This window comes from Mytilus californianus, unplaced genomic scaffold (genome assembly GCF_021869535.1).
Source record: "Mytilus californianus isolate M0D057914Y unplaced genomic scaffold, xbMytCali1.0.p SCAF_12, whole genome shotgun sequence".
Classification (NCBI taxonomy): domain Eukaryota; kingdom Metazoa; phylum Mollusca; class Bivalvia; order Mytilida; family Mytilidae; genus Mytilus; species Mytilus californianus.
Window position 1 is genome coordinate 29,051,022 of NW_026262604.1, and position 25,553 is coordinate 29,076,574.

Genomic DNA, 25,553 nt, shown 5'->3' on the forward strand with positions numbered 1-25,553 from the left:
AAAATATAACTATGCGTTGTTCACAGGTATGTATTGATTAGAAATGCAATATAGTAATTCAAATTCTTTAATAATAATAGTATGTCCTCTATCCTCTTTTTTTAACGATGAAGAGTACCGTTATCAATCTTCGCTCTTCTCGGTGATAGGTAAAAATATGCCTTTAAATCAGTTCCGGATGATTAATTTATTATTTTTTTTTTCTATTTTTTTCTCTTTTTCTAGATCATACTTTTCAAACATAAAAGATATCACAATAAATTGGCAGCTTTATCAAGTAGACCTTTATACATTTTAGGTTTACTAGTTGTCTGTATTTTGTAACTGTACAAAGAAAATGTGGTATGATTGTCAATGAGACAACTCTCCTCAAGAGACCAAATGACACAGAAATTAACAACTATAGGTTACCGCGTACTGCTTTCAACAATGAGCAAAGCTCATTCCACATAGTCAGCTATAAAAGGCCCCAAAATGACAAATGTAAAACAATTCAAACGAGAAAATTTATGTACAAAATAATGAACGAAAAATAAAAATGTAACACAGCAACAAACGACAACCGCTGTATTACAGGCTCCTGACTTGGGACAGGCACATACAGAATGTGGCGGGGGTTAAACTAGTTAGATGGCACAAAACACTCCCCCTAACCTGGTCAGTGGTGCAACAGCACAACACCACAACACAAGAACACACTATATAAAACGATAATCGAAAAACAAATATGATGAACAGCAACAAACAACAACTACCACTCAATTAAAGGCTCCTGACTTGGGACAGGCACATATAGAATGTAGCGGGGTTAAACTATATTGAAGGCACTAACCCTCACCTAACTTGGGACAGTGGTGTAACAGTACAACATAAGAACAAACTATAAAAATCAGTTGAAAAGGGCTGAACTCATCAGATGGATAAAAATAGAAATACATCTAACAAAAACACAGAGTGGACGTGGACGGTTACTTATACGTCCCCACAACAAAAAGACACTAAGTACAGATCTGAGAGTACTCGCAATTACTGACAGCTAGTTCAAAGCCAATATCAACTAATAAAAACATCATGCATTTAAGACTAAAATATAAATCAGTACACATCCAACATTCAATAGATTTAGTGTAAAGGCGTCATAAACAGTCAGAAAAAAACATGACCTTGTGCAATGCCAAGATAAAGGTATCGACAGGTTGTGCATGAATTCTGCTTCAAATACAGAATATACATCTAAAGATTTTGTTTTCTGTTCAGACATATAATTTGCTTTGTATATGTTCCGGACCATATGAGTATTTGGACCATATGAGTATTATACTCGTTTGGTTATCAACGGGCCGGACCATATGAGTATTTAGACCATTTAGGTAATTTTCGAATAAATTCTAATATCTTTCGCAGAAACAAACAGCTCACTCTCTGAACAAAAACTAGAACAAGTTACTAGCTGAATTCCTTTATTTGATACATATTGTCTGAATCTTGGTGTATATTTTATTTTGCCTTCGCTAGACTCAATTTAAAGCGCCTTCATCCTGAAGACTTTTTCATCCCCAAGTGAAACAACAGGAGTTTGGGACATGGAACTTGTTTTCTTTTTTCTTAATGTTTAAAGTACTATTTCAGAAACAAAATTTCTTCTTATTTTCCTTATATTCATTTAATTGATGTATTCTTGCTCTTAACTATACAAAATTACTGTTATTGTAAGATCGTATGAGCAGAAGCAAGAATACATTAAATAACTAAAGAAAAAAAGGAATACATAGGAAATTATAATTTCATAAAAACAAATTTAAACACCAAAATAGATTTAAAAAAGATAGAAAGAGGGTTAAATGACTAAAATCCTTGTGAGTTAAGCTATTGCCTACTTGTTTAACAGTTTATTTAGAATTTCTTGAAGTTGTGTTAAAAAGTGGACATGTTGTGTTTCGTAAGGACAACTCGTTGCGCAAACGTCCCGCGTCGAAATGAATAGTGACAACGATTTTACTATAGTTCTTACGTGTGAGAAAATTTTCTTCATTTCATTAATCATGTAACACTGATCACCATATTATGGCATACATATGATTGAATTAGTCAAAATTCCATTTTTAGACACTTTTAATTTTTGGCACACCTTTCCAACGTTAATCCCCATTTAATTACTCTGACTATACGCGTATGGTCGGACCATATGTGTATTTACGCATATGGTCCAAATACTCATATGGTCCGGAACATATAGGTGTAATACCACCAAATCATAGTACGTCACATCCGGTTGCATACGAAAATAGGTCGAAAAAAAATATTCCCTTGAATTTGACAGTTGTAGGTAATTGATCCTACATTTCATTGCAGTAAAACATTTCTGGGTCATAAACATATATCTTGGGTATTTCAAAGCACCATTATTTTTTTATTTGGGGTTTCTATAGAATATTTTGGAAACTTGAGGTTACATGGTTACTAAAGCTTGTATACAGGTTAAAAAAGGGGGAAAATTTGATTGGTTAACTTCCAGTGATGGTTATTTTCTTATATGCAATGAAATGTTATGTGAAATTTTTTCTATAGTACTGGACAGGATCAAACTTTACTCATGCCAAGTATTTCTTTATTTGAAACAAAGATAAATTCTGCACAATTTTTTGAAAAGTGCAAATTTAACAAAGACTAATAGGGGAAAATCAATGGTGGTATTACACCTAATATGGGAAGCTGTACATGCACCTTTGACCTTGTGAGTACTCTCATGTGTTAAAATTTCTTGCTATTTAAGTGAAATATTACTAATAATGAAATATTCTGAGTGGATTGAGTCTCCAAAACACATTTTATGAGAAAATTTCCTTGAAATAGGACTTTACCATGAATATTAGTTGAAAGAATAAGCCATACTTAGAGTTTTGAGAGCTTTTTCTCCTTTTTTCTTATATTCTGCTATACTAGAAAATTTTTCCTAAGAAATACTTTAATAAATATATAGTTTTAAGTAAATGAAATTATTTTTAAAGCAGTAACAACAAATTATTCACCAAAAGAGAAGCTTTTTATGTCCCTCTCTGGAACGCGGCGTAAATTTAAGTTTTACGTAAGGACTTATTGAAACCTCCTTGGAGACAGTAAACTTTTATACGGATAGTTCATTCAGCTTGAATACTTCAATTAATCATTTATTATAACATTTCTATCATAAATGAGTGAAAGTTACCCCAAAATTTTTATTTATTGGCCTATAAAGTAGAAATTTTGAGGAAATGAGAGGTATAAATGGACCAAAAGAGACCTTATAAGGAAGACAAAGAGGTCCATTGGTAGTATTTATCATCCTAAAGTCATCTTTTGTATCATATTCAACTGTTTGTAGGCAGATGAGATAAATATTTGATCATTTATTGGTCCACACTATATTCTATCATGATGCGGCTTGGTTTGGATTTTTCGAAGAAATTTAGCTCGAATCGCTGCAGATGTCGTCTTACATTATACTAGATTTTTCTCAAACTATTGAACTGATTATGACAAAACTTGACAGGAATGCTTGAAATAACCAGTATAACAAAGGAAAAAAGTCACATTCAGTTTATTTAACAAAAAAGTCCTCTTTAGGTGTAATACCACCAAATCATAGTACGTCACATCCGGTTGCATACGAAAATAGGTCGAAAAAAAATATTCCCTTGAATTTGACAGTTGTAGGTAATTGATCCTACATTTCATTGCAGTAAAACATTTCTGGGTCATAAACATATATCTTGGGTATTTCAAAGCACCATTATTTTTTTATTTGGGGTTTCTATAGAATATTTTGGAAACTTGAGGTTACATGGTTACTAAAGCTTGTATACAGGTTAAAAAAGGGGGGAAATTTGATTGGTTAACTTCCAGTGATGGTTATTTTCTTATATGCAATGAAATGTTATGTGAAATTTTTTCTATAGTACTGGACAGGATCAAACTTTACTCATGCCAAGTATTTCTTTATTTGAAACAAAGATAAATTCTGCACAATTTTTTGAAAAGTGCAAATTTAACAAAGACTAATAGGGGAAAATCAATGGTGGTATTACACCTAATATGGGAAGCTGTACATGCACCTTTGACCTTGTGAGTACTCTCATGTGTTAAAATTTCTTGCTATTTAAGTGAAATATTACTAATAATGAAATATTCTGAGTGGATTGAGTCTCCAAAACACATTTTATGAGAAAATTTCCTTGAAATAGGACTTTACCATGAATATTAGTTGAAAGAATAAGCCATACTTAGAGTTTTGAGAGCTTTTTCTCCTTTTTTCTTATATTCTGCTATACTAGAAAATTTTTCCTAAGAAATACTTTAATAAATATATAGTTTTAAGTAAATGAAATTATTTTTAAAGCAGTAATAACAAATTATTCACCAAAAGAGAAGCTTTTTATGTCCCTCTCTGGAACGCGGCGTAAATTTAAGTTTTACGTAAGGACTTATTGAAACCTCCTTGGAGACAGTAAACTTTTATACGGATAGTTCATTCAGCTTGAATACTTCAATTAATCATTTATTATAACATTTCTATCATAAATGAGTGAAAGTTACCCCAAAATTTTTATTTATTGGCCTATAAAGTAGAAATTTTGAGGAAATGAGAGGTATAAATGGACCAAAAGAGACCTTATAAGGAAGACAAAGAGGTCCATTGGTAGTATTTATCATCCTAAAGTCATCTTTTGTATCATATTCAACTGTTTGTAGGCAGATGAGATAAATATTTGATCATTTATTGGTCCACACTATATTCTATCATGATGCGGCTTGGTTTGGATTTTTCGAAGAAATTTAGCTCGAATCGCTGCAGATGTCGTCTTACATTATACTAGATTTTTCTCAAACTATTGAACTGATTATGACAAAACTTGACAGGAATGCTTGAAATAACCAGTATAACAAAGGAAAAAAGTCACATTCAGTTTATTTAACAAAAAAGTCCTCTTTAGGTGTAATACCACCAAATCATAGTACGTCACATCCGGTTGCATACGAAAATAGGTCGAAAAAAAATATTCCCTTGAATTTGACAGTTGTAGGTAATTGATCCTACATTTCATTGCAGTAAAACATTTCTGGGTCATAAACATATATCTTGGGTATTTCAAAGCACCATTATTTTTTTATTTGGGGTTTCTATAGAATATTTTGGAAACTTGAGGTTACATGGTTACTAAAGCTTGTATACAGGTTAAAAAAGGGGGGAAATTTGATTGGTTAACTTCCAGTGATGGTTATTTTCTTATATGCAATGAAATGTTATGTGAAATTTTTTCTATAGTACTGGACAGGATCAAACTTTACTCATGCCAAGTATTTCTTTATTTGAAACAAAGATAAATTCTGCACAATTTTTTGAAAAGTGCAAATTTAACAAAGACTAATAGGGGAAAATCAATGGTGGTATTACACCTATATAAACAACATTATTATTGTAATCAAATAATTTCATAGTATTGCTCATCATTTAATATATAACCTCATTTTAATTTTTTCAATGTTACAATATTATTATTGATACTCAGTTTTTCAAACAGTATTTTTTCAAATCTACAAATTACTAGGTGTTAATCATTGAACATATACATGACGGACAATGCCATTTTGAAAGTCAGCGATTTTGTTGTGCATATCGACATTCATTTCATATTCATTTCCTCCTTTTTTTTTATTCATTTTCACATTCGTCATTTTGAATCTTCGTTTTCTTTTTCACGATTAACCATTGCCATGCATTATTCTCGACTGAATTTATTATTAGTATTCTACAGTTCAATTTAAGTCGCACAGTACATCATCCATTTAGTTAACACAATTTGCAGAAAAGTTTAGTTACAATATTAGGTAATGAGTAAACACTTAGCCAGGGAGGTAGCTTCATATACGGTATAGGTTTTTGATTTTTGTTACAGCATTACTTCCGCGTCCTCTGGTCTCTGTTGGTTAGTTGTCTAATCTCATGGGCAATTATACCAAATCTCCTTATTTTTTGTATTACAAAAGAAGTTTTAATTAACGTTTGCCTGTTCCCCTTGCTAGGTTTGGTAGCAGATTTTGGCAAATATTGTGCAGAAACTATAATTTGTTTCAAATAGGCAATGACAGCGATATATCTGTTGAAAGGAAGATGTTTGCTGATTATTATATCTGTTTTTCGTTTATTGATTTGTCTTAAATTAGGCCGTTTGTTGTAAATTGTGTGATATCGAGGCTTTTTATAACTGACAATATGGTGTGGATTTTGTTCATGTTTAAGATCGTATGGTGCGCTATAGTTACTTCAACGCACGTGATTTTGACTATGTTGGATAGCTGTCTGATTGACAACTATACTACATCTCTTTTTTTACCAACACCGGAAAGATAATTGTAAAATTAATATATGAATATTCCATCAACACATTTCTTGCTATAATTATTTATTTCGTTGTGACTATGTCAGGCTTCTCAGCCGTCGCCATACTTTTGTGTTATTAGTCTGTATATCGTTATGATAATCTTAATGACATCCGTCACAGTAATAAACTTTCATCTCATGAAAGGATAATTCATGCAAATTTCAGTTGTTGCGTACTTCATAATGTCACATGTCCTTTAACGATCAATCTTTTTATTCTAAATCTCCAAATGGTAAACATATATTTGGCAGATCTTGTAACTAAAAATTCTGCTGCTCATTTCGTTTAAAATAAATAGTCCTGCCTCAGACCATTAATTTGCCTCTATATTTACATTTCAATAGAATCAAATTAAAGACTTCATTTTGACTGCTCTTTCGGTTTGAAGTTGATTGTGTGCACTACCAAAAAGGAGATCGGTAAAATCCTAATTGCACTAGGGGACGACCATTTGATTCTGAGAGGGTATACTTTTTGAGTAACTTTTTGTACTAGCAGAACATAAATATTCTGGTCCTGTGTTTAGATAAAACAAATAATCAGAATGCCTTACAATTGGATATAAATAATCTGACTTCATGAAATTTGCCAGGTCCCCTCAGATGTAAATGATGTTCCCCCCAAAAAAACATATGGTTCTTATATAAGACTACAAGCAGTTTCTGAATTTCAAGTTCAAAACCAACTAACTAATAAATAGATCCTGTTTCCGATTATCAAAAGAATTATCATTACACGTAAATATCGGCAGTATGCTGGGAACGCCATACTCTGTAATGATCGACTAATTTGCGATAAGTATATAAGAATTGTATGACATTTGAAAATTATGTCAGGCGGTAGGATTACTTTGCAAGTGCATGTTATATCAAACAATTCTTTGATTAATGAAATAAATGTACATGTACTGTACTGTATTTTACAATACTATACCAGATGTACAATTTCGTTTCTTGTGAAATAAATATGACTTACATATTTTTAATTAGTGTAGTATATTACACCCGATCGCAGCGTATTGAACAGTCAATGTTTTCATGGGGGAGAGGGTTGCACTTGATTGGTCTATTATACGAGGAATTAATCTTGATATCCGAACATTGACAGCATTCGTGAGATTGTTAAATTTCATATATGATATATTTATCATACGTTTGTAAAACATTTCATCTATTAAAGGGGATGTGATTGACGTTTATAATATTTTCAAATCTCAATTGGAACTAGAGGTAAATAAGTACATCGACATGCTCTGTCTCTTCGCAAAAGTATAACGTGATGAATAAACGAATCATTAACTAAATATTTTATTATGTCTAAATGATATAGCTGCTGTATATATCACACGTAATTGCTGCAGGTATCATACATAAAACAGGTGTTTGCAAACCGATCAATATTACAAGTCTATTTAAGTCTTATTAAAGGATATAAATAGCTTGCGGTAATAAGAAAATTTGAGAGATTAATTCTATTTTTCAAATTACTCTTACGAATAATCCTATTCTGGTGCTCAGTATTGTAATTATTTGCTACGAATGTACATCGATGATCTTGTAACAGCATTTGCTGCCTTCCAACAAACAATGACGATACAAAGAAAATTGGATGTGAAATGATTAATACTAAATTTGGAAGATAATGATTTATTTATTAGTTGTAATTAGCTTTGAACTAGCTATCAGTAAATGTGGGTACTCATTTTTTTTGGCTATATTGTAATTATTTTAATGTAACTTTCTTTTTTGTCTCGTTTCTGTATTTTGAGTTAAGCCAATTGCAACTGATTTTTAAAGTGTGTTCTTATGTTGTACTGGTTAGGGGAGGGTTCAGTGCTCACAAACATGTTTAACCCCTGTGCCAATTCAGGAGGCTGTAGTTCAGTGGTTTTCGTCGGTTCATGTCTATCATAAATTCTTGGTATATTGTTTTGTTTTCATTGAGGGCGTTAGTTTTTTTCAATTGAAATGTTTCACATTTTTTATAGTAGGGTCTTTTATATCCGACTATACGATATGAGTTTGTCCTATTGTTGAATGCCGTACTGTTGCCGATAATTGTTTTCATCCATTTCATTTGAACTTAATTGCATAGTTGTCTCATTGGTAATCATACCACATGTCCTTATCTTTATATAGATAAATTATATGTAAATGAAAGAGAGTGTGATGCGAAGAAATTGATAAAATAATAAGCCGTACTGATTAATTACATATATCAAGTACCTTCAAGACCTGAAGTACGGAAAGCATTGAATAAACATTTGCATCATCCAAAAATATATACTACTGTGCTAACAATCATCATCTTGCAACATCTCTCCGTAGACAAAGAATGATAAGAGAATTGGAAACTGCTACACCATATGGTTTTAAAAACGCAATTGATAGTAAAGGTATTCTATCTATTCCTTCCTATAGCCTGATAAATGTGATTAATATTTTCATCTCTGCTCATTGACGCAGTCATGTCATCGTCGGTATACATCACATAAATTCTATGATGTCTCTATTAATGACCTTCTGCCATTCCGTTTAACCAAATATTGTGCCCATGAAGGTTTGACGTAAGTTGTCGCAAAGAGGTTTGTATTTTTATGCATCAAGATATATTTTTTTGACTTTTCTGTGTTACATCGATGTTGCTACCAAATGATGTGCACTTTACCCTATGGCTGTAATAACAAAATTGAGAGTAAAGGTATTCTATCTATTTCTTTCTATAGCCTTGAAAATGTGATTGATATTTTTATCTCTGCTCATCGACGCAGTCATGTCATCGTCGTTATACATCACCTACATTCTATGATGTCTCTATCAATGACCTTCTGCCATTCCGTTTAACCAAATATGGTGCCGATGAAGGTTTGACGTAAGTTGTCGCAAAGAGGTTTGTATTTTTATGCATCAAGATATATTTTTTTGACTTTTCTGTGTTACATCGATGTTGCTACCAAATGATGTGCACTTTAACCATATGGCTGTAATAACAAAATTGATAGTAAAGGTATACTATCTTTTCCTTTCTATAGCCTGGAAAATGTGATTGATATTTTTATCTCTGCTCATCGACGCAGTCATGTCATCGTCGTTATACATCACCTACATTCTATGATGTCTCTATTAATGACCTTCTGCCATTCCGTTTAACCAAATATGGTGCCGATGAAGAATTGACGTAAGTTGTCGCAAAGAGGTTTGTGTTTTATGCATCAAGAGATATGTTTGACTTTTCTGTGTTACATCGATGTTGCTACCAAATGATGTGCACTTTAATCATATGGTTGTAATAACACAATTGATAGTAAAGGTATACTATCTTTTCCTTCCTATAGCCTGGTAAATGTGATCAAGAGTTATACAATTGATAATCGAGTGAATAGTAATTAGTAAATATTCACATGTGCAAATAAAGTGACCTTTTATTATCAGAGAAATAGTTTATTTCATCTAGTCGATTATGTGTTAACAACAACAAATAACCAGTTTTATTTATACTTCTAAAGTCGATATACTATCAGCCAAAACAACAAACAGGTGATGCCAAGGAATCAACATTTAAAGAGCAAACTCGTGATAGACAAAATATCACAAATCCAGCCAAACGCCTTCATTCTGGTTTCTCCAGTTCTTTCGGACCATAGTTTCTGTATGAAAAAGGAACTTGGTGAAATTAAAGATTCATTGAAAAGCGTACCTAAAAAATCTGACCTGGTAGAGATTGTCACTGAGGTATTCGAACAATTATCTGAAACACCAAAAAGCAATAAGGAAAGATGTGGCGTCAAAAGTCAAATCAGAAGTCAGCAAATTAAAAACCCTGTAAGATCTCAAAATATCTTACCTACAGCACAACATAAGAACAAACTGTGAAAATCAGTTGAGCAAAATAAGTTTTAATACGGTAATATATGTCTGTACTGTATTATATAGATTCATACATTAACTTTTACTGTAGTTGATATACTGTACAATATGAACAGGTATTACTCTACGTTCACTTTGACCGGACTTGAAATTAAAAATGTTTTCTAAAACTTCTTGACCAAATTTTCATAAATTAATTTTCTTTGTGGAATCTTGGGGGAAAACGATTGAGGACTAAATCAATCAACAAACAAGGCGGCTGTTTGTTGAAATTGTTTGAGTTGTAGAATTGCAGTTTTAGATTATATCGCAAATGTGTAAGCAGTTAGAGCATAACTTACCAAGAAAAATATTGAACAGGTCAATGTCTATCTACTGTGCGTTTGTTACAAAAATTATGATCAGCCGTTTTGAACTTATTGCCATTGAGATATTTATTTTTAGAAATATTTTGGTTATAATTTGTAGCGGTAATGATACAAATTTTCTGTATTTTATTTCTGCAGTTGAATTCACGGCTGTTAGTGCTACAAATTGTGTATTATTCTCAAATAGATACTTTTATAAATGTAGATAACAAAAGCTCTACAAATAAGTCTACATGACCATTTCAATAAATTATTCATTAGAGTAGCTGCCCTTTAAGCGGTAATCTTGACAACTTATATATATATGATTTCTTCTAAACTATAATCACACACAAAGAAAAATAAAAAAAAAGTCAGACAAAAAAGAGCCATCAGCTAAATATTTTATGAGATTGTTATAGAGAAGCGAAAAATACCAAAGCCACATTCAAACTCATAAGTCGAAAATAAACTGACAACTCAATGGCAAAAAAAACAACAAACAAAAGATAAACAACAATACACAAATACAACATAGAAAACCAAAGACCGAGCAACACGAACCCCGCTAAATAAATATGGGTGATATCATGTGCTCTGGAATGGTAAGCATACCTGCTCCACATGTGGCACCCGTCGTGTTTCTTATGTAAGTACATACTCGGTGATAAGTCAAATTCGATAGTTTGCATTCGGAGAAAAGAAAACGGGATTCTGATAAAGACAGTTGGAACGTATCCGTCGTCATCTGGGAAACAGATACATGTATTTCATAACGGTCAATCAACTCGTGATGGCGTCCGGAAAATTAACAAAGGGTAATTTCAACTTCACCACTTCGAACTCTTGGTTTAATAGCTTTTTTGAGACTAGCAACACTCCTTTAAGGAAATCATGATAGGAAATTCAACCCATGGAATATTGCTTAAACTCGAAGATCTATACTTCAAATACAGGAGCTGCTGGAATTTTGCTACATAGAAAATTCAAAATTGGGAAGCTGAAATCATCTCTTTTGTTGTAAAGTTTTGTTTTCAACCGACCCTCCTTGTCAATTTTTCTAGATATACGTCAAGATATGAGGCAGACTTAACTTATCTGATGTATCCCTTATCCTCATATAGCTGAAACTGAAGTTAAAGTATATAGTATAAAGCATAAAAGTGAGAGGTTTAGCTAGCTATAAACCAGGTTTTATTCACCATTTTTCTACATAAGGAAATGTCTGTACCAATTCAGGAATATGACAATTGTTTTCAATTCTTTCGATATGTGTGAGCTTTTGATTTTGTAATTTGATAAGGGACGTTTTGAATTTTCTTTGGAGTTCTGTATTTTTGTTATTTTACACAATACTCACTTCTTTTCTTTCTTCCTAAGAAGTAACAGTATGACGTCAGCATCATATGAATTAAGGAACAAGTTGGAAAAAAGAAGAGAAGTTGGTTCCCATTGGAATGCCGATAGTTTGTTAAAAAACACGTCCTCCAAAAGTAATAAATATGTTTTCAATCAAGAAAGCAAGCTTCTTGATAATGTCAGTTTTGCAGAATTTTTTGTTCGAATCAGAGTTATTATTTTTACAAAAAAACGATGTAAAAAGAAAGGTAACAGTAGTAAACCGCTGTTCAATAGTCATAAATCGATTAAGCGAAAAACAAATCAGGGTCACAAACCAAAACCGAAAGTATCCCTCCCTTACTTGTTTGGCTTTATAACTATTTTGATCTGAGCGTCACTGATGAGTCTTATGTAGACGAAACGCGCGTCTGGCGTATTAAATTATATTCCTGGTACCTTTGATAACTATTTATACCACTGGGTTGATGCCACTGCTGGTGGACGTTTCGTCCCCGAGGGTATCACCAGCTCAGTAGTCAGCACTTCGGTGTTGACATGAATATCAATTATATGATCATTTTTATAAATTTCCTGTTACAAAACTTTGAATATTTCGAAAAATTAAGGATTTTCTTATCCCAGGAGTAGATTACCTTAGCCGTATTTGGCACAACTTTTTGGAATTTTGGGTCCTCAATGCTCTTCAACTTTGTACTTGTTTGGTTTTATAGCTATTTTGATTTGAGCGTCACTGATGAGTCTTATGTAGACGAAACGCGCGTCTGGCGTATTAAAAATATAATCCTGGTACCTTTGATACTTGTAAATACGTTGGCCATTTTTTTTTTATTAAACAAAGCAGGACCAACTCTTTCAATTTGTCTCTTGGTTTGGGATAGGGAATACTTGTGTTAAGTGTAGAAAAGTCATATCTTTTAATTCTATTGAAAGATGAAATAGTCTTAGATTGTATGAACTTTAAAAGATCTTTGGATTTTTTTAGTATCCACATCTGATTCACGCCGCTGCTAGCATAGGTAGTTTCACAATAACTTTTAAATTCTGCCTTTGATTACTGATACAATTGATGTTAATAATTTATATAGAGGTTTCGTGGAGCACTTGGAACACCCAACACTATAACGCTGTGTGTAGGCAGACTTATGTAATTTATGTATCGATTTTAGAGAAGGCAGATCCAGTTCTTCATCTTAGGTTGAAATTCCAAAGGAACATAGAACAGACCTATGATTATCCAGGATTTCCTCAAGTGTCATGGGGGTATATGTTAAGTTTTCAAGTGAAAAGTTAAAACTTAATTCACTTATCAAGCAGTGTATGTAATGTGATTTATACACACACACACACACACACACACACGATGTTGTTTTTGGGGCTTTATCTGCGGGGAATACCCTTGAGTAATAAAATTGGAAGTATGATTGCAATTGAGATAACTATTCAACGACTATTTTTACTCTTTTTTTTTGTTTGTTTGTTTTGTTTTTTGTTTTTGCTATAACCTTGACAATATGACAGATGGACAGCCACTATGAACATACAGCAAACATTATCAGACAGACAAATGCAAACCCGTCATTTAATTCATTTATTGAACAACACTTACCGTTATCTTGATTATATTTTTTTCTTCAACTAGGAATTTCCTAATTTTACTGCAGAAATTTACCCAAAAGAACTTACTTTGAATAAATCAAATATAAACGGTAATAACTGTCCTTTCCAAAATTTAGATACTTCAGATGTACACGGGAAACTCTACACAAATTTTTATGACTAAAGGACGATTTTTCGTTCCCTATTGTTAATTTTCCTTTTTTGAACGGTGATGTTCCTTTGGCACCATTTTATGGTGTTTATATATCAAAACTCATTCGCTATACTCATGTCTGTAATGACGTTTTGGATTACAATGAACGTAATGTATGTATTACTGGTAAATTATTAAGTCAAGGGTTTCGTTACCACACATTACCTAAAACTTTAATAAATTATTCCATAGATATAAAAATATGGTTTGGAAGACTTATTACAAACGGGATATCACATCCTAATTTTTACGGCGATGTTGTTTATCAAGCCCGTAAATTTATATACGATTCTGGTAAACTTATCGATCCTGTAAATAAACCTCTCCTAAAACGTTACAAATTCAATGCAATGAGAACTTTGAACATTGTTTTTATGGGTATAAATTTCGATTTTTTTATGAGAAATTAAAGCAAAATAAATATCATTGTTATACACATATGTACATACCGGTTCTATATGGTTTGGAAATTTGAGTGTACCTGTAAAAGATTTATTACAAACGGGGTAGCACATCCTAATTTTTACGGTGATGTTGTTTACCGAGCCCGTAAATTTATATACGATTCTTGTAAACTTATCGATCCTTTAAATAAACTTCTCTTAAAAAGGTTACAACGCCATCACGAGTTGGTTAACCGTTATGGAATAACCGTTTCACAGATGATATCGGATATGTTCCTTATGTCGTAACTACAATACCCTTCCCTTTTCACGAATGTGGCTTACCGAATTAGACTATTTACTGGATTTGTAATAACATAAGCAACACGACGGATACCACATGTGGAATAGGATTTGCTTACCCTTCCAGAGCACCTGAGATCACCCCCAGTTTTTGGTGGGTTCTTGTTGCTTAGTCTTTAGTTTTCTATGTTGTGTCATCTGTACTAATATTTGTCTGTTTGTCTTTTTATTTTTGGCCATGGCGTTGTCAGTTTGTTTTCGATCTATGAGTTTGACTGTCCGTCTGGTATCTTTCGTCCCTCTTTTACAAATTGAATGCAATGAGAACTTTGAATATTGTTTGTACCGGTATGAATTTCGATTTTTTTATGAGAAATTAAAGCAAAATAAATATCAGTGTTATACAAATATGTACATACCGGTTCTACAATCTGTCGATACCTATATTTTGGCATTCCATGAGGTTGTGTTCTCTCACTGTGTATGACGTCTTTACACTAAATCATAGGATTTTAGATGTGTGCTGATTGATATGCATAATATTTTATTATGTTACTACTGGAAATTGTTTGTCAAAATTTTGTTTTGCTGATAAAAGTTGTTATACTAAGTTTTTGTGTATCCAATTTATATTGAAAAACAAAAGGAAAAACACCAAATGGGTACACATAGTGATGAAGAACACATTTATTCAGATTAACACATGTATAGATCTTATGTTGCTAATCAGTTTCAATATATAAGGTCAAAATGACAAAAAAGTAAGAGTAAGGACAATGACGCCTTTGACGAATAACTGACGACTTCAATCACTGTCACTTGTACTAGTATGTAAAATTAAGTTTGTTGACCATTTTGTTATTTACAGCTCTCTCTCACTATCTACTGTTGTTTTTGTTATAAAATCAAGAACAGTAACTCCTATGATGAGTAGACTGATAATTTTGTAGATTTTGTCTGGCTGATAATTGTTGTTTCCTGTTCAAACAAGTAGTTGTCTCGATGGCAAGTATACTTATTATTTGTTTTATATTTAAGTTCGATTAAAAAAAAGGCGAAAAATTCCAAAGGCATATTCAAACTCATTAATCGAAAATAAACGTACAACGCCATGGCAAAAAAAAAAGAAATGACCAAAAGACAAACAACAGTAAACAAAATACAACATGGAAAACAACAGACCCCTCAAAAAGGGGGGTTAACGCTTATAAAAAGTCAACTGACGATTAGCCCAAATAACTTATGGCTCATATTTTTCTGACAATTCGCCATTCAAAGACAGCTACTACAATAAGGAGTCTATTGTTGACTTATGAGAAGAGCATACTGTGTTGATCAGTTTTACTGTTTAAAGTTTCTCTCTATCTATGAAAGCAATTATCTGAATGGAGGATAGAATTATCAATAAAAACTTCAGAAATGAAATACAGAAAATCATCCTCAGTACCGCTCATAAAAAATAAGGATACATTTATGAATATATTTCCAATCTTAGATTTAAATACTATTATTGTGATGTTTGTTTATTTCATAGTAGAATAATTCAGTGTATTATAAAAACGAAGATCTTTTGAGTCACTTTTCTTTAGCAATTTTGCCAATTGCACTGACCATTACCATCTCTGGCACATATGGTATGATAGGAATGACATGATCGAGGAAAGCCTCCACATTGGTTTTTGGTCCGTGGTCCCGATTGTGGAGGTTGATACATATTTGGAATCTAAAAATGAAAAACAAAACAGCTTGCTTTATGTCTGAGTTATGTTGTCTGGAACATTAATTTTATATTTCATTATCAAGATATCAAAATCATTTGGTTGTCTTAGTAAATTCCTTTTCCTCTGAAGGTGTTATACCACCAAATCATATGGGGGTATTACACCTAATATTGAAAGCTGCTCATGCACCTTTGACCTTGTGAGTACTCCAATTTGTTAAAATGTAATGCTATTTAAGTGAAATATTACAAAAATGAGTGGATTGAGTCTCAGAAACACATTTTATGAGAAAATTGCCTTGAAATATGACTCTACCATGAATATTAGTAGACAAAGCAAGTCATAGACAGTGTTTTGGGGAGCTTTTTCTGACTTTTTGTCCTTATTTCTTATATTCTGCTATAATAGAAAACTTTTTCCTAACTAATACTTTAATAAATATATAGTTATAAGTAAACGAAATGTTAGCAGAAACAACAAATTATTCACTAAAAGGGAAGCTTTATATGTCCCTCTCTGGAACGCGGCGTAAATTAAAGTTTTCCATAAGGACTTACTGAAACCTCCTTGGAGTCAGTAAACTTTTATATGGATAGTTCATTCAGCTTGAGTACTTCCATTTCTCGTTTATTATAACATTTCTATCACAAATGAGTGAAAGTTACCCCTAAATTTTTATTTCTTGGCCTTAAAAGTTGACATTTTAAGGAAATGAGAGGTATAAATGGACCAAAAGAGACCTTATAATGAAGACAAACAGGTCCATTAGTGGTATTTATCATCCTAAAGTCATGTTTTGTATCATATTCAACTGTTTGTAGCCAGATGAGATAAATATTTGATCATGTATTGGTCCATACTATATTCTATCATGATGCGGCTTGATTTGGATTTTTAGAAGAAATTTTGCTCGAATCGCTGTAGATGTCGTTTTGCTAGATTTTTCTCAAACTATTGAACTGATTATGTCAAAACTTTACAGAACTGCTTGAAATAACCAGTATTTCAAAGGAAAAAAGTCACATTCAGTTTATTCAACAAAAAAGTCTTCTTTAGGTGTAATACCACCAAATCATAGTACGTAGCATCCGGTTGCATACGAAAAAGGGTCGAAAAAAAATTTGACGGTTGTAGGAAATAAATCCTACATTTCATTGCAGTAAGAAATTTCTGGGTGATAAACATATATCTTGGGTGTTTCTAAGCACCATTATATTTTTATTTGGTGTTTCTATAAAATATTTTGGAAACTTGAGGCTACATGGTTACTAAAGCTTGAACACAGATAGAAAAGAGGTGAAAATTTGATTGGTTAACTTCCAGTGATAGTTATTTTCTTATATGCAATGAAATGTCATGTTAAATTTTGTCTATAGTATTCGACAGGATAAAACTTTACTCATGCTAAGTATTACTTTATTTGAAACAAAGATAAATCCTGCACTTTTTTTTGAAAAGTGCAAACTTAACAAAGACTAATAGAGGAAAATCAATGGTGGTATTACACCTGAACTGTTGATTTGACCGTCATATAATCCGCACAACAATTATAATTAAACCTTCTACACAAGAACCCCAATCATCCAAGTCGATCTATTAAAGAACCTACCTCTTGTATTTTTTTAATTTTTTTTTTCGTCCTGAACATTCATGATATATTTGCAACTGCACATTAAGCAAACAGAAATCAATCAATCCTACAGGGTTGTTTCAAGTACGATAAACGTATGTTTATTTCCATGGATGCATAAAATTTGTTACTACGCGGATGTTGTACGCATGGTAAACTTATAATATCGATTTTCCCGAGTGAAAAGTAATTGGATACCTTATTTACCAGTATATTAATATTATGTTTATTTTGGTCACCATGTTTTCGTTCGTGGAACATACGTTATTTGTACACTCAACGTATGTTTTTCTTCTGTAAAACGTTCGTTATAACGTATGACCACGTCTGATTTTTTATGGATGTTTAGTATGTCTGTAAAATTTATGTTGCTTTTTGTGCTAAAGGACGTAAGAATTTATATTTAAGAAATAATTCTTGAGGGCTTGAATTTATTGTGAATTACCACGGGTTGGCCCTTTATGCTAGATATTTTACCACGAGGGATAGTTATGGGTAAAATATCGGCATAAAGGGCCGAACCGTGGTAAAATATAAATTCAAGCCCCATGAATTATTTCTGATCTAATAGGACAAGCAATTATTTTGTTTTGACGCGCTCTAGGTGAAAGAAAATGTTTGCTGTTCCCATAATTGAACACACTATTAATATTGACGTTAAATACGAAGGAAACTAAATAAGTGACATGCTTAAATGATTTAAAATTACATCAAAGACAGGTTTGGACAAAGTTGATTGATTATCTTACTTTTATTTAGGAAAATGGGCTTTCAATAAATTAAATCGTATCATCGTTTATTTATATTTTTGTGTTTTGACGACTTTCAGATTCAAATTCGTGCATTTTACCGTAGAATGCTTATATTCTTATGTCATCGTTCCACGACGTCATTTACACCTTCTGACCTCGGATAACCCATTCATAATAAGCAAACGACGTTGGAGTAAGATTGGAACAGTCCATGACATTGACGATCAGCTGACATATCAATATGTCCATATTTTACCACAGGTGTATACTCAAAGCGTTTGAAAAACGTCATATTAGAATAAGCTATTGCTTAAATGACGTTCATTTAATGTCGAAAGCATTCGAAACCACTTTAATATTCTATCCCAAGCAAAGATGGCCATAGCCAACTGTTGCACAACCGTTTTGTTTTCAATGCTCCTCATTTTTGTTACTAATTTGATCTGCCAAGTGTTTTCATTTGACCGTAACTGTTAAATTACAATCCCGGCATCTCTAATTTATTACATTGTGATACAACATAAAAGTCATGCGTTTCTTAATGTTTTATATTGAATTTGAAATGCCATGATATTGATTATTAGATTAAAATCATTATGACAAAGCACAAATTACTAATTTGTTTCAAACAGTGCTGTTCAAAGTTGCAAATATCTTTAAATTTTAAATGTTGTATAGGAATTCTGAAGATATTAACACATAAAGTATCTGTTCTCGCTCCCTAAAACACATATCATTGACATGACCTCATGTGCTATTTATTTCAACTATCTCAGTTTGATGCTTAGATCGAAAACAAAATGGAAACTCCAGTGATATAAATGTCCACAAAACTTGTTTGTGTTCATTAACAATAAAAGTTGGAAGATAAAATAAACAAAGAAGTTGAAGAACAATGCACAAGTGTTGTTATAATCATTATTCCAAAAATTGTGTGCAAAATCTATCAAACAACTTTAGTGAACACTTTTAATATCTAAGAACAGTAAAGTTGCAACACTTGAGCACATCAATGCTATTTCAAGTGAGCACTAGCTTATTAAATACGAAACTGATACATGTTTATTGTAAATTTGGGATGGACATGTCCACCAGCAATGGTATCGACTAGTAGTTGTAATAATTTATCCTATATTTGTTCTTACAGATTGAGTTATTTCAAAAGAAACCGTTGAAAAATTAGGAAATAAACATATAATTCTTTTTCTAAAAATACATAACTGAAAGTAACAAATAAAAGACAACAACAATAGTATAGTGATGTTCATAACTCCGAAATCTCGTTTTATTGTACAGATTAATATAAAAAAGAAAGAAAACTAATAGAATTGTATGAACTATGCACCTAAGCGTCTACTCCTATGAAATAGTTACCCGTCATTTAAATCAAGACTCAGTTGAAATGCCACAAAAGGGAATTTAAAATAATTGATAATCATTCAAATGTTCTGGTATTGTAAGATTTGATTGAATAATTGATATTTGATTTATGTCCCGTGGCAAATATTGCATGCATGTTACGGACGAGAACTAATTACAAAACATACAATAGGTAAGTACATTAATACGGGTCGACCGGAATAAGAGGCGGAGAATTTGGACTTAAGTTTATATTGCATAAGGAATAGAATGTAGTTTTGCAACATGCCATCTACGGACCCCTCAAAGAGTTGTTGGAGAGATTTATCAATAACAAGGACGCCTCCGGGTGCGGGTGTTTCTCGCTGCATTGAGGACCCATTGGTGGCCTTCGGCTGTTGTCTGTTCTATGGTCGGGTTGTTGTCTCTTTGACACATTCCCCATTTCCATTCTCAATTTTAAATAAAAGAAGCATACCTCACAATCGCAGTTCTCTTGATATTTTCCAGCAATGCCTTCTAACAAGGTGCTCGTTGCACTTGCAGCATCAACTTGGAGTTCACATAAGTTATGATGCATTATGTTACCGTATACAGCATATACAGCGACTATAAAGTGTAAAAATAGACAATGCCATCGTATTAGTACAAAAAATGAAAAAAATCAATTGATTATGATAACCTTTAACTGGTAATCCAAATGAATACCTTAATAAAACGAAAAATCACTATGTATATGTTCGCCTGACGACTGTTCCTACCTTTAAGCACAACTGTACATGAATTATGGATAACAGTAACCAATATTTATGTCAAGGTGGAAACTAGTATTACAAAAAAAAACATTGAAATAATGAATGCACCAATTGCGCCCCTTTAATAGCAGACTTGTTCCTGTATTGTTATGAATCAAAGTTTATGGTCAAACTAAGTAAAGATCCGTCCAAATTGCATTTAATTGATAAATCCAAAAACACTGACCGTTACCTTGATAATATTTTTGCTTTTTAAATAATCAAGACATTTTGAATTCTACTGCGAAAATTTACCCAAAGGTACTTTCTTAAAGTAAATCTAAAATTTACCCAAAGGAACTTTCTTTAAGTAAATCTAAGACATACATTAATACTTGTCCTTTTCTAGATTAAGGTATTTAAGTTTCACACGGGAAACGCTATACCTAAATTTAAGACAAAAGAGACGATTTATCGTTCCAGATTTTTTATTTTTCCTTTTTTTGACGGTGATGTGCCTTTAACCCCTTCATATTTCACAAATTGATCACTATGTCCTTGTATGTAATCGAGGTTTAGATTTCCTTAAACGTTATTTATGTCTAACTGACCAATTAGTAAGTCAGGGATTTCGTTACCACAAATTAATTAAAACCTTAACTATTTGTTTTCATCATGTTCATAGATAAAAAGATTTGGTTAGAAAATTTAGGTATACCTGTAGAGTTCTTATTAAAAGCGGAATATCTCATCCTAATTTTTACGGCGATGGTATTTATAATGCCCGTATATTCAGATACGATTGATTGATTGATTGTTGGTCGCTTAAGGTCCAGTGGCAAATATTTCATGCATGTTCAGGACGAGATCAACTCAACAATAAATACAATTGGTAGGTGTTGTAATGAGGCCGTCCGGGAAAAGAGGGTATATTGGATAGGGACAGAAATTTAGCCTTGCAACAGGTCCCCTACGGACCCGTCAAAGAGTTGTTGCGAGGGTTCTTAACATGCAAAGAGCGTGACGCTCTCTTTAAACGAGGCATCGGATTTAATGTCCCCATTCTGAACGGACGTTGCTGCAAATGTTTACATCCCGCACAGCCAAACGGACGCCCCACTTTGGCGAGGGTTTTACTGCGGTCGTAGGAACACCAATGGTGACCATACTTCTATTCCCAAGTCACCCTTGGGGTTGTTTTCCCTATTGAATTGTTTAACATTTTTCACGTCGTGGCGGTTTATAGCCGACTATACGTTATGTGTGTTTTCATTGTCGAAGGCGGTAGAGTTACCTTTAACTGCTTACATCCACTTATTTGGTCTTTTGTGGATAGTTGTCTAATTTGCAATCATACTTCATTTCCTTCTTTTATACAGAATGAACTTTCAACGTTGAACTTATCTTCCTTGTTTGAAAAAAGCAGAAAATATCAATTTCAAAGTACAGGAAAAGCAATTAGAAAACTTATTAGAAGGAGTAAAACCCTAAAACTACGATGTAAAACTCATTTTAGCGTGTTTCTCCATTATTTTAGTTGAACTTGATATACTTAAATTAAAATAGATAGAACATATAGAAAGACACTGTAAAATTTGTAGATAAATATGCTATCCAGTATTTTGCGAAACAATCAATATAGCTTAGTATGTTAGGACGAGCGAATCAGAACCCTTGTCATCGTTGTTTAAATTTTATCCTAATCTGGTGACAATAGGCCGTGTACCGAAAGTAATACTCTAAGAAAATTAATAGATGGTTACAATTTAAACAGGTCTATGCATTTGTATTATTATAACATAATAGAACCCAAAGTTCAGAAAAAAGAAAACCAATCAAGATTTCAAAATTGAGTAGCCTAAACACCTGCAAAAATCGTATAAAAACCTACCAAACCTATATACCATGTTCTAAAAATATGTAAGTGAATCCAGGCTTTAAAGTATAAAATATATCCAACAACAAATGTGCCGTTCCTGCACCTAAAGAATTGTGGAGATTTCATTCTAATAACAAACCGAAATAACGTCGCTATAATTTGCTTGAACCTTCAATGTTTTGAATGCTTTTAACGAAAATCAGTTTTAGTAAACGCTTTATTAAAACATTACATAGCCTGCTCAACATCGTGATATGGCAAATCATGCCTCAACATTGACAGTACATATACCTGAGAGAATACATTTACCTGAGAGAATATAGCTTGATCCTACTTTCAAAATTACGGGTCCACATGCTGAAGATTGTTTTGGTGTCTTCAGTGTCGTTTTGTTGGTCAATGTATCATACTCCCCTTTCCCCTGTTGAACAAAAATTATAAAAATAATTATGGAATAATTTTAAAGATTATATAATCTCACATCTATGACTACCCCTTATCCCTGTTTAACAGGGATTATCATAAATTTTTTACATGTTTTATAGACAAATGTTCAGTTGATTTTTGAGAGTCTCTCTTATTCAAAATTTAATACAATTACCTGAACTAACCCGATTGAAGTACTAGTAGTCAAGTTTCGAACGTAAAATAAGTTGTAGAAAGAAATAAAAGTGAAATGTTCCTATTTAAAAAAAATCTATTAATAAGTTGTTAATTTTCTTAAAAGATGTAATTTCTTTTCTCAGAAAGACAAAGGGTAGGTATCCTTGTTTGTATATTTACACAAAAGATTAAAATGATATGCTGTATTTTCTACATTTATGCTGAATAATAAAATTTTTATTAGGGTAATTACCGAAGGCCTCAATTGGGTGGAATCTTCAATTCTGTATTCGTAAGGTGGTACATAACACTACAGGGAGATAACTCTGTAAATATCAGCTGAACGTTTTAATCATGTCCTATTGTTCAGGAAAAACTAAGCTTCTCAATGATCAACAGAAGTGTTTGTCAAACTGCTATATATCCAGTCTTTGGTACCACCTTAAATCATTTTACCATTTTTCTAGTTGTTATTGTTTTAGCTCATCATGCATTATTTTATTATACGAAAACACCACACTGTTTTAATACTTTATTGTTTATACCCGTTATTCTCTACTCTCTATTTTAATTATTCTCTATTCTGTGACCCCCAGCCAGACTTTCATAACTCCCTCTGATGAATTTTGTTTCAAATAGTATGAAGCTTGATGTTTGTACTATTTTTGCCTTGATTCTAATAAATATTCTATATACTAGGTTTTCTTATCGATCTTCTTACCCTTCCGGAGCACCTAAGATCACCGACGATTTTTGAAGTGGTTTATGCTCCTCATTGTCCGTTTCTATGTTATATTTTGTATACTGGTGTTTGTCTTTAGTTGTTTTAGTTTGTTTAAGTTATTTACCAAACCGTTCCCAGTTTGTCATCGACATACTAGTTTGAATACCCCTTATCAATGTTACCTTTTTTTAAATCAAACTTTTAATGAAGGTTTTTTTTTCTAATATACTAACGTTTGTCTTTATTATAAATTCATTTACTTGGTTTTTACAAACTTCCCCCTAAACATTGATTTTAATATTCCTATCAGTAAAGCCATTTGGTCTTTTATCAGTTTTTTCCTTTTTTAAGGTTTTTGCAGTTTTTGAAGTTGCAATACAATATATATCAATCAAGTATAAAGGTTATATGTTCGAGAAAAAGAAGAGAGGCGGAAGTTATCCCAATTAAACCAGAAGTGATTCTGTTACACACAATGCACCAATCGTAGAAATTTGATGATAAGTCAAATAGAATGATGCTATTCGAAAATAATTAGGACTGCATTGTAGTTACGACAATTGGAACATATCCGTCGTCATCTCTGAAGTTTCTATATTTTCTTAAATCATAATTTCTATTGGATGTAATATTTGTAAAATAGTCATTCATATATTTTAATTCTGGATTTATATTTCATAAAATGTTATTGTATACCTAATACATTATATTTGCTGATAGCCAATAGTTTCTATTTATACTAAACTTCTGAATTTCGTTGTTTTGTTTTCGGCAACAAACAGAAAAAGCGGTTTTTTAATACATGTCAGATTTGTTTTCATTAAACACAGTATTTGTACTAAGGTGTAATCTGTTAGGTTTTCGGCTGCAGTAATTGATGAATGTAAACTTGGTCCTTACAAATAGTGAGTGTAACCTTTCACTCTCATGGAAACTTTTATAATGCCATTTTTAATATCAGAAATCGCGATTTGAAAGACAAGTTTCCAGTGAGGAATATAATTGGAACTGTTCAAATGTAAATGGATATAATTACCACGACCATGTCTACAAAATGAATGCTGAAAAATCTGAAATTGGATATATCGTAGCAACCCCACCAAAATATAAACAATAACCAAAAACCAATAAAAAAATGAACCGCAATAATACTTTAAAAAAACTATACTTTCAATTGACCTCCACATTTACAAGTATATGACGATAAAAATAACTTCTTAAGTATATACTTACGTTATAGAATTTTGTCACGGATATTTGGTAGTAGGTGTCATAATCATCGTCTGAAAACGATTCAATTTTAGCCTCAACAACTGAAATAGAAGCAAAAGTTATCTTTTATTCATGCGATTGTACCTGCTTAGATCGTTTGATCAATATGAAGACAAATAAACAGAAGGACGTAAATATCCGAAGTGACTTTCTCAGTTGTAATCGTAATTACTTTAACCCCCTATTAAAACGAATTCCATATCTGCTAAAACACATTGTGCTTCTGAAGTATAATAATTGTGCCTTCCGCTCTGCCACTCCATGTTAACATTATTATTCATGTAATTAGATATTTCCCCTGTATTATAAATTTTCAATCTTTTTGATTGGAAGACAACAGTATCAGGTGATTTAAAAAGTCATTTGTTTTTTTTCAATAAACGCAACAT

At 32.2% G+C, this 25,553-nt stretch overlaps 1 protein-coding gene across 3 annotated transcripts in view; it reads right to left on the minus strand.

Annotated features, from left to right (window-relative positions):
• Positions 1–25,553, minus strand: part of LOC127721650 (metalloproteinase inhibitor 3-like) — a 69,882-nt gene that overhangs the window by 40,073 nt on the left and 4,256 nt on the right. The window contains exons 3-6 of one of the 3 annotated variants that reach the window (XM_052228428.1): positions 25,126–25,205; positions 22,875–22,986; positions 20,431–20,561; positions 15,998–16,213 (exon numbers count right to left, since the gene is read on the minus strand). The exons of 1 other annotated variant lie outside the window; for it this stretch is intronic. In XM_052228428.1, coding sequence (XP_052084388.1) covers positions 16,076–16,213; positions 20,431–20,561; positions 22,875–22,986; positions 25,126–25,205 — 461 coding nt within the window. In that variant the 3' untranslated portion in view covers positions 15,998–16,075. Of the gene's footprint in view, positions 1–15,997; positions 16,214–20,430; positions 20,562–22,874; positions 22,987–25,125; positions 25,206–25,553 lie in introns of those variants that run through there. One more of the 3 variants, XM_052228429.1, reaches the window with a different exon arrangement.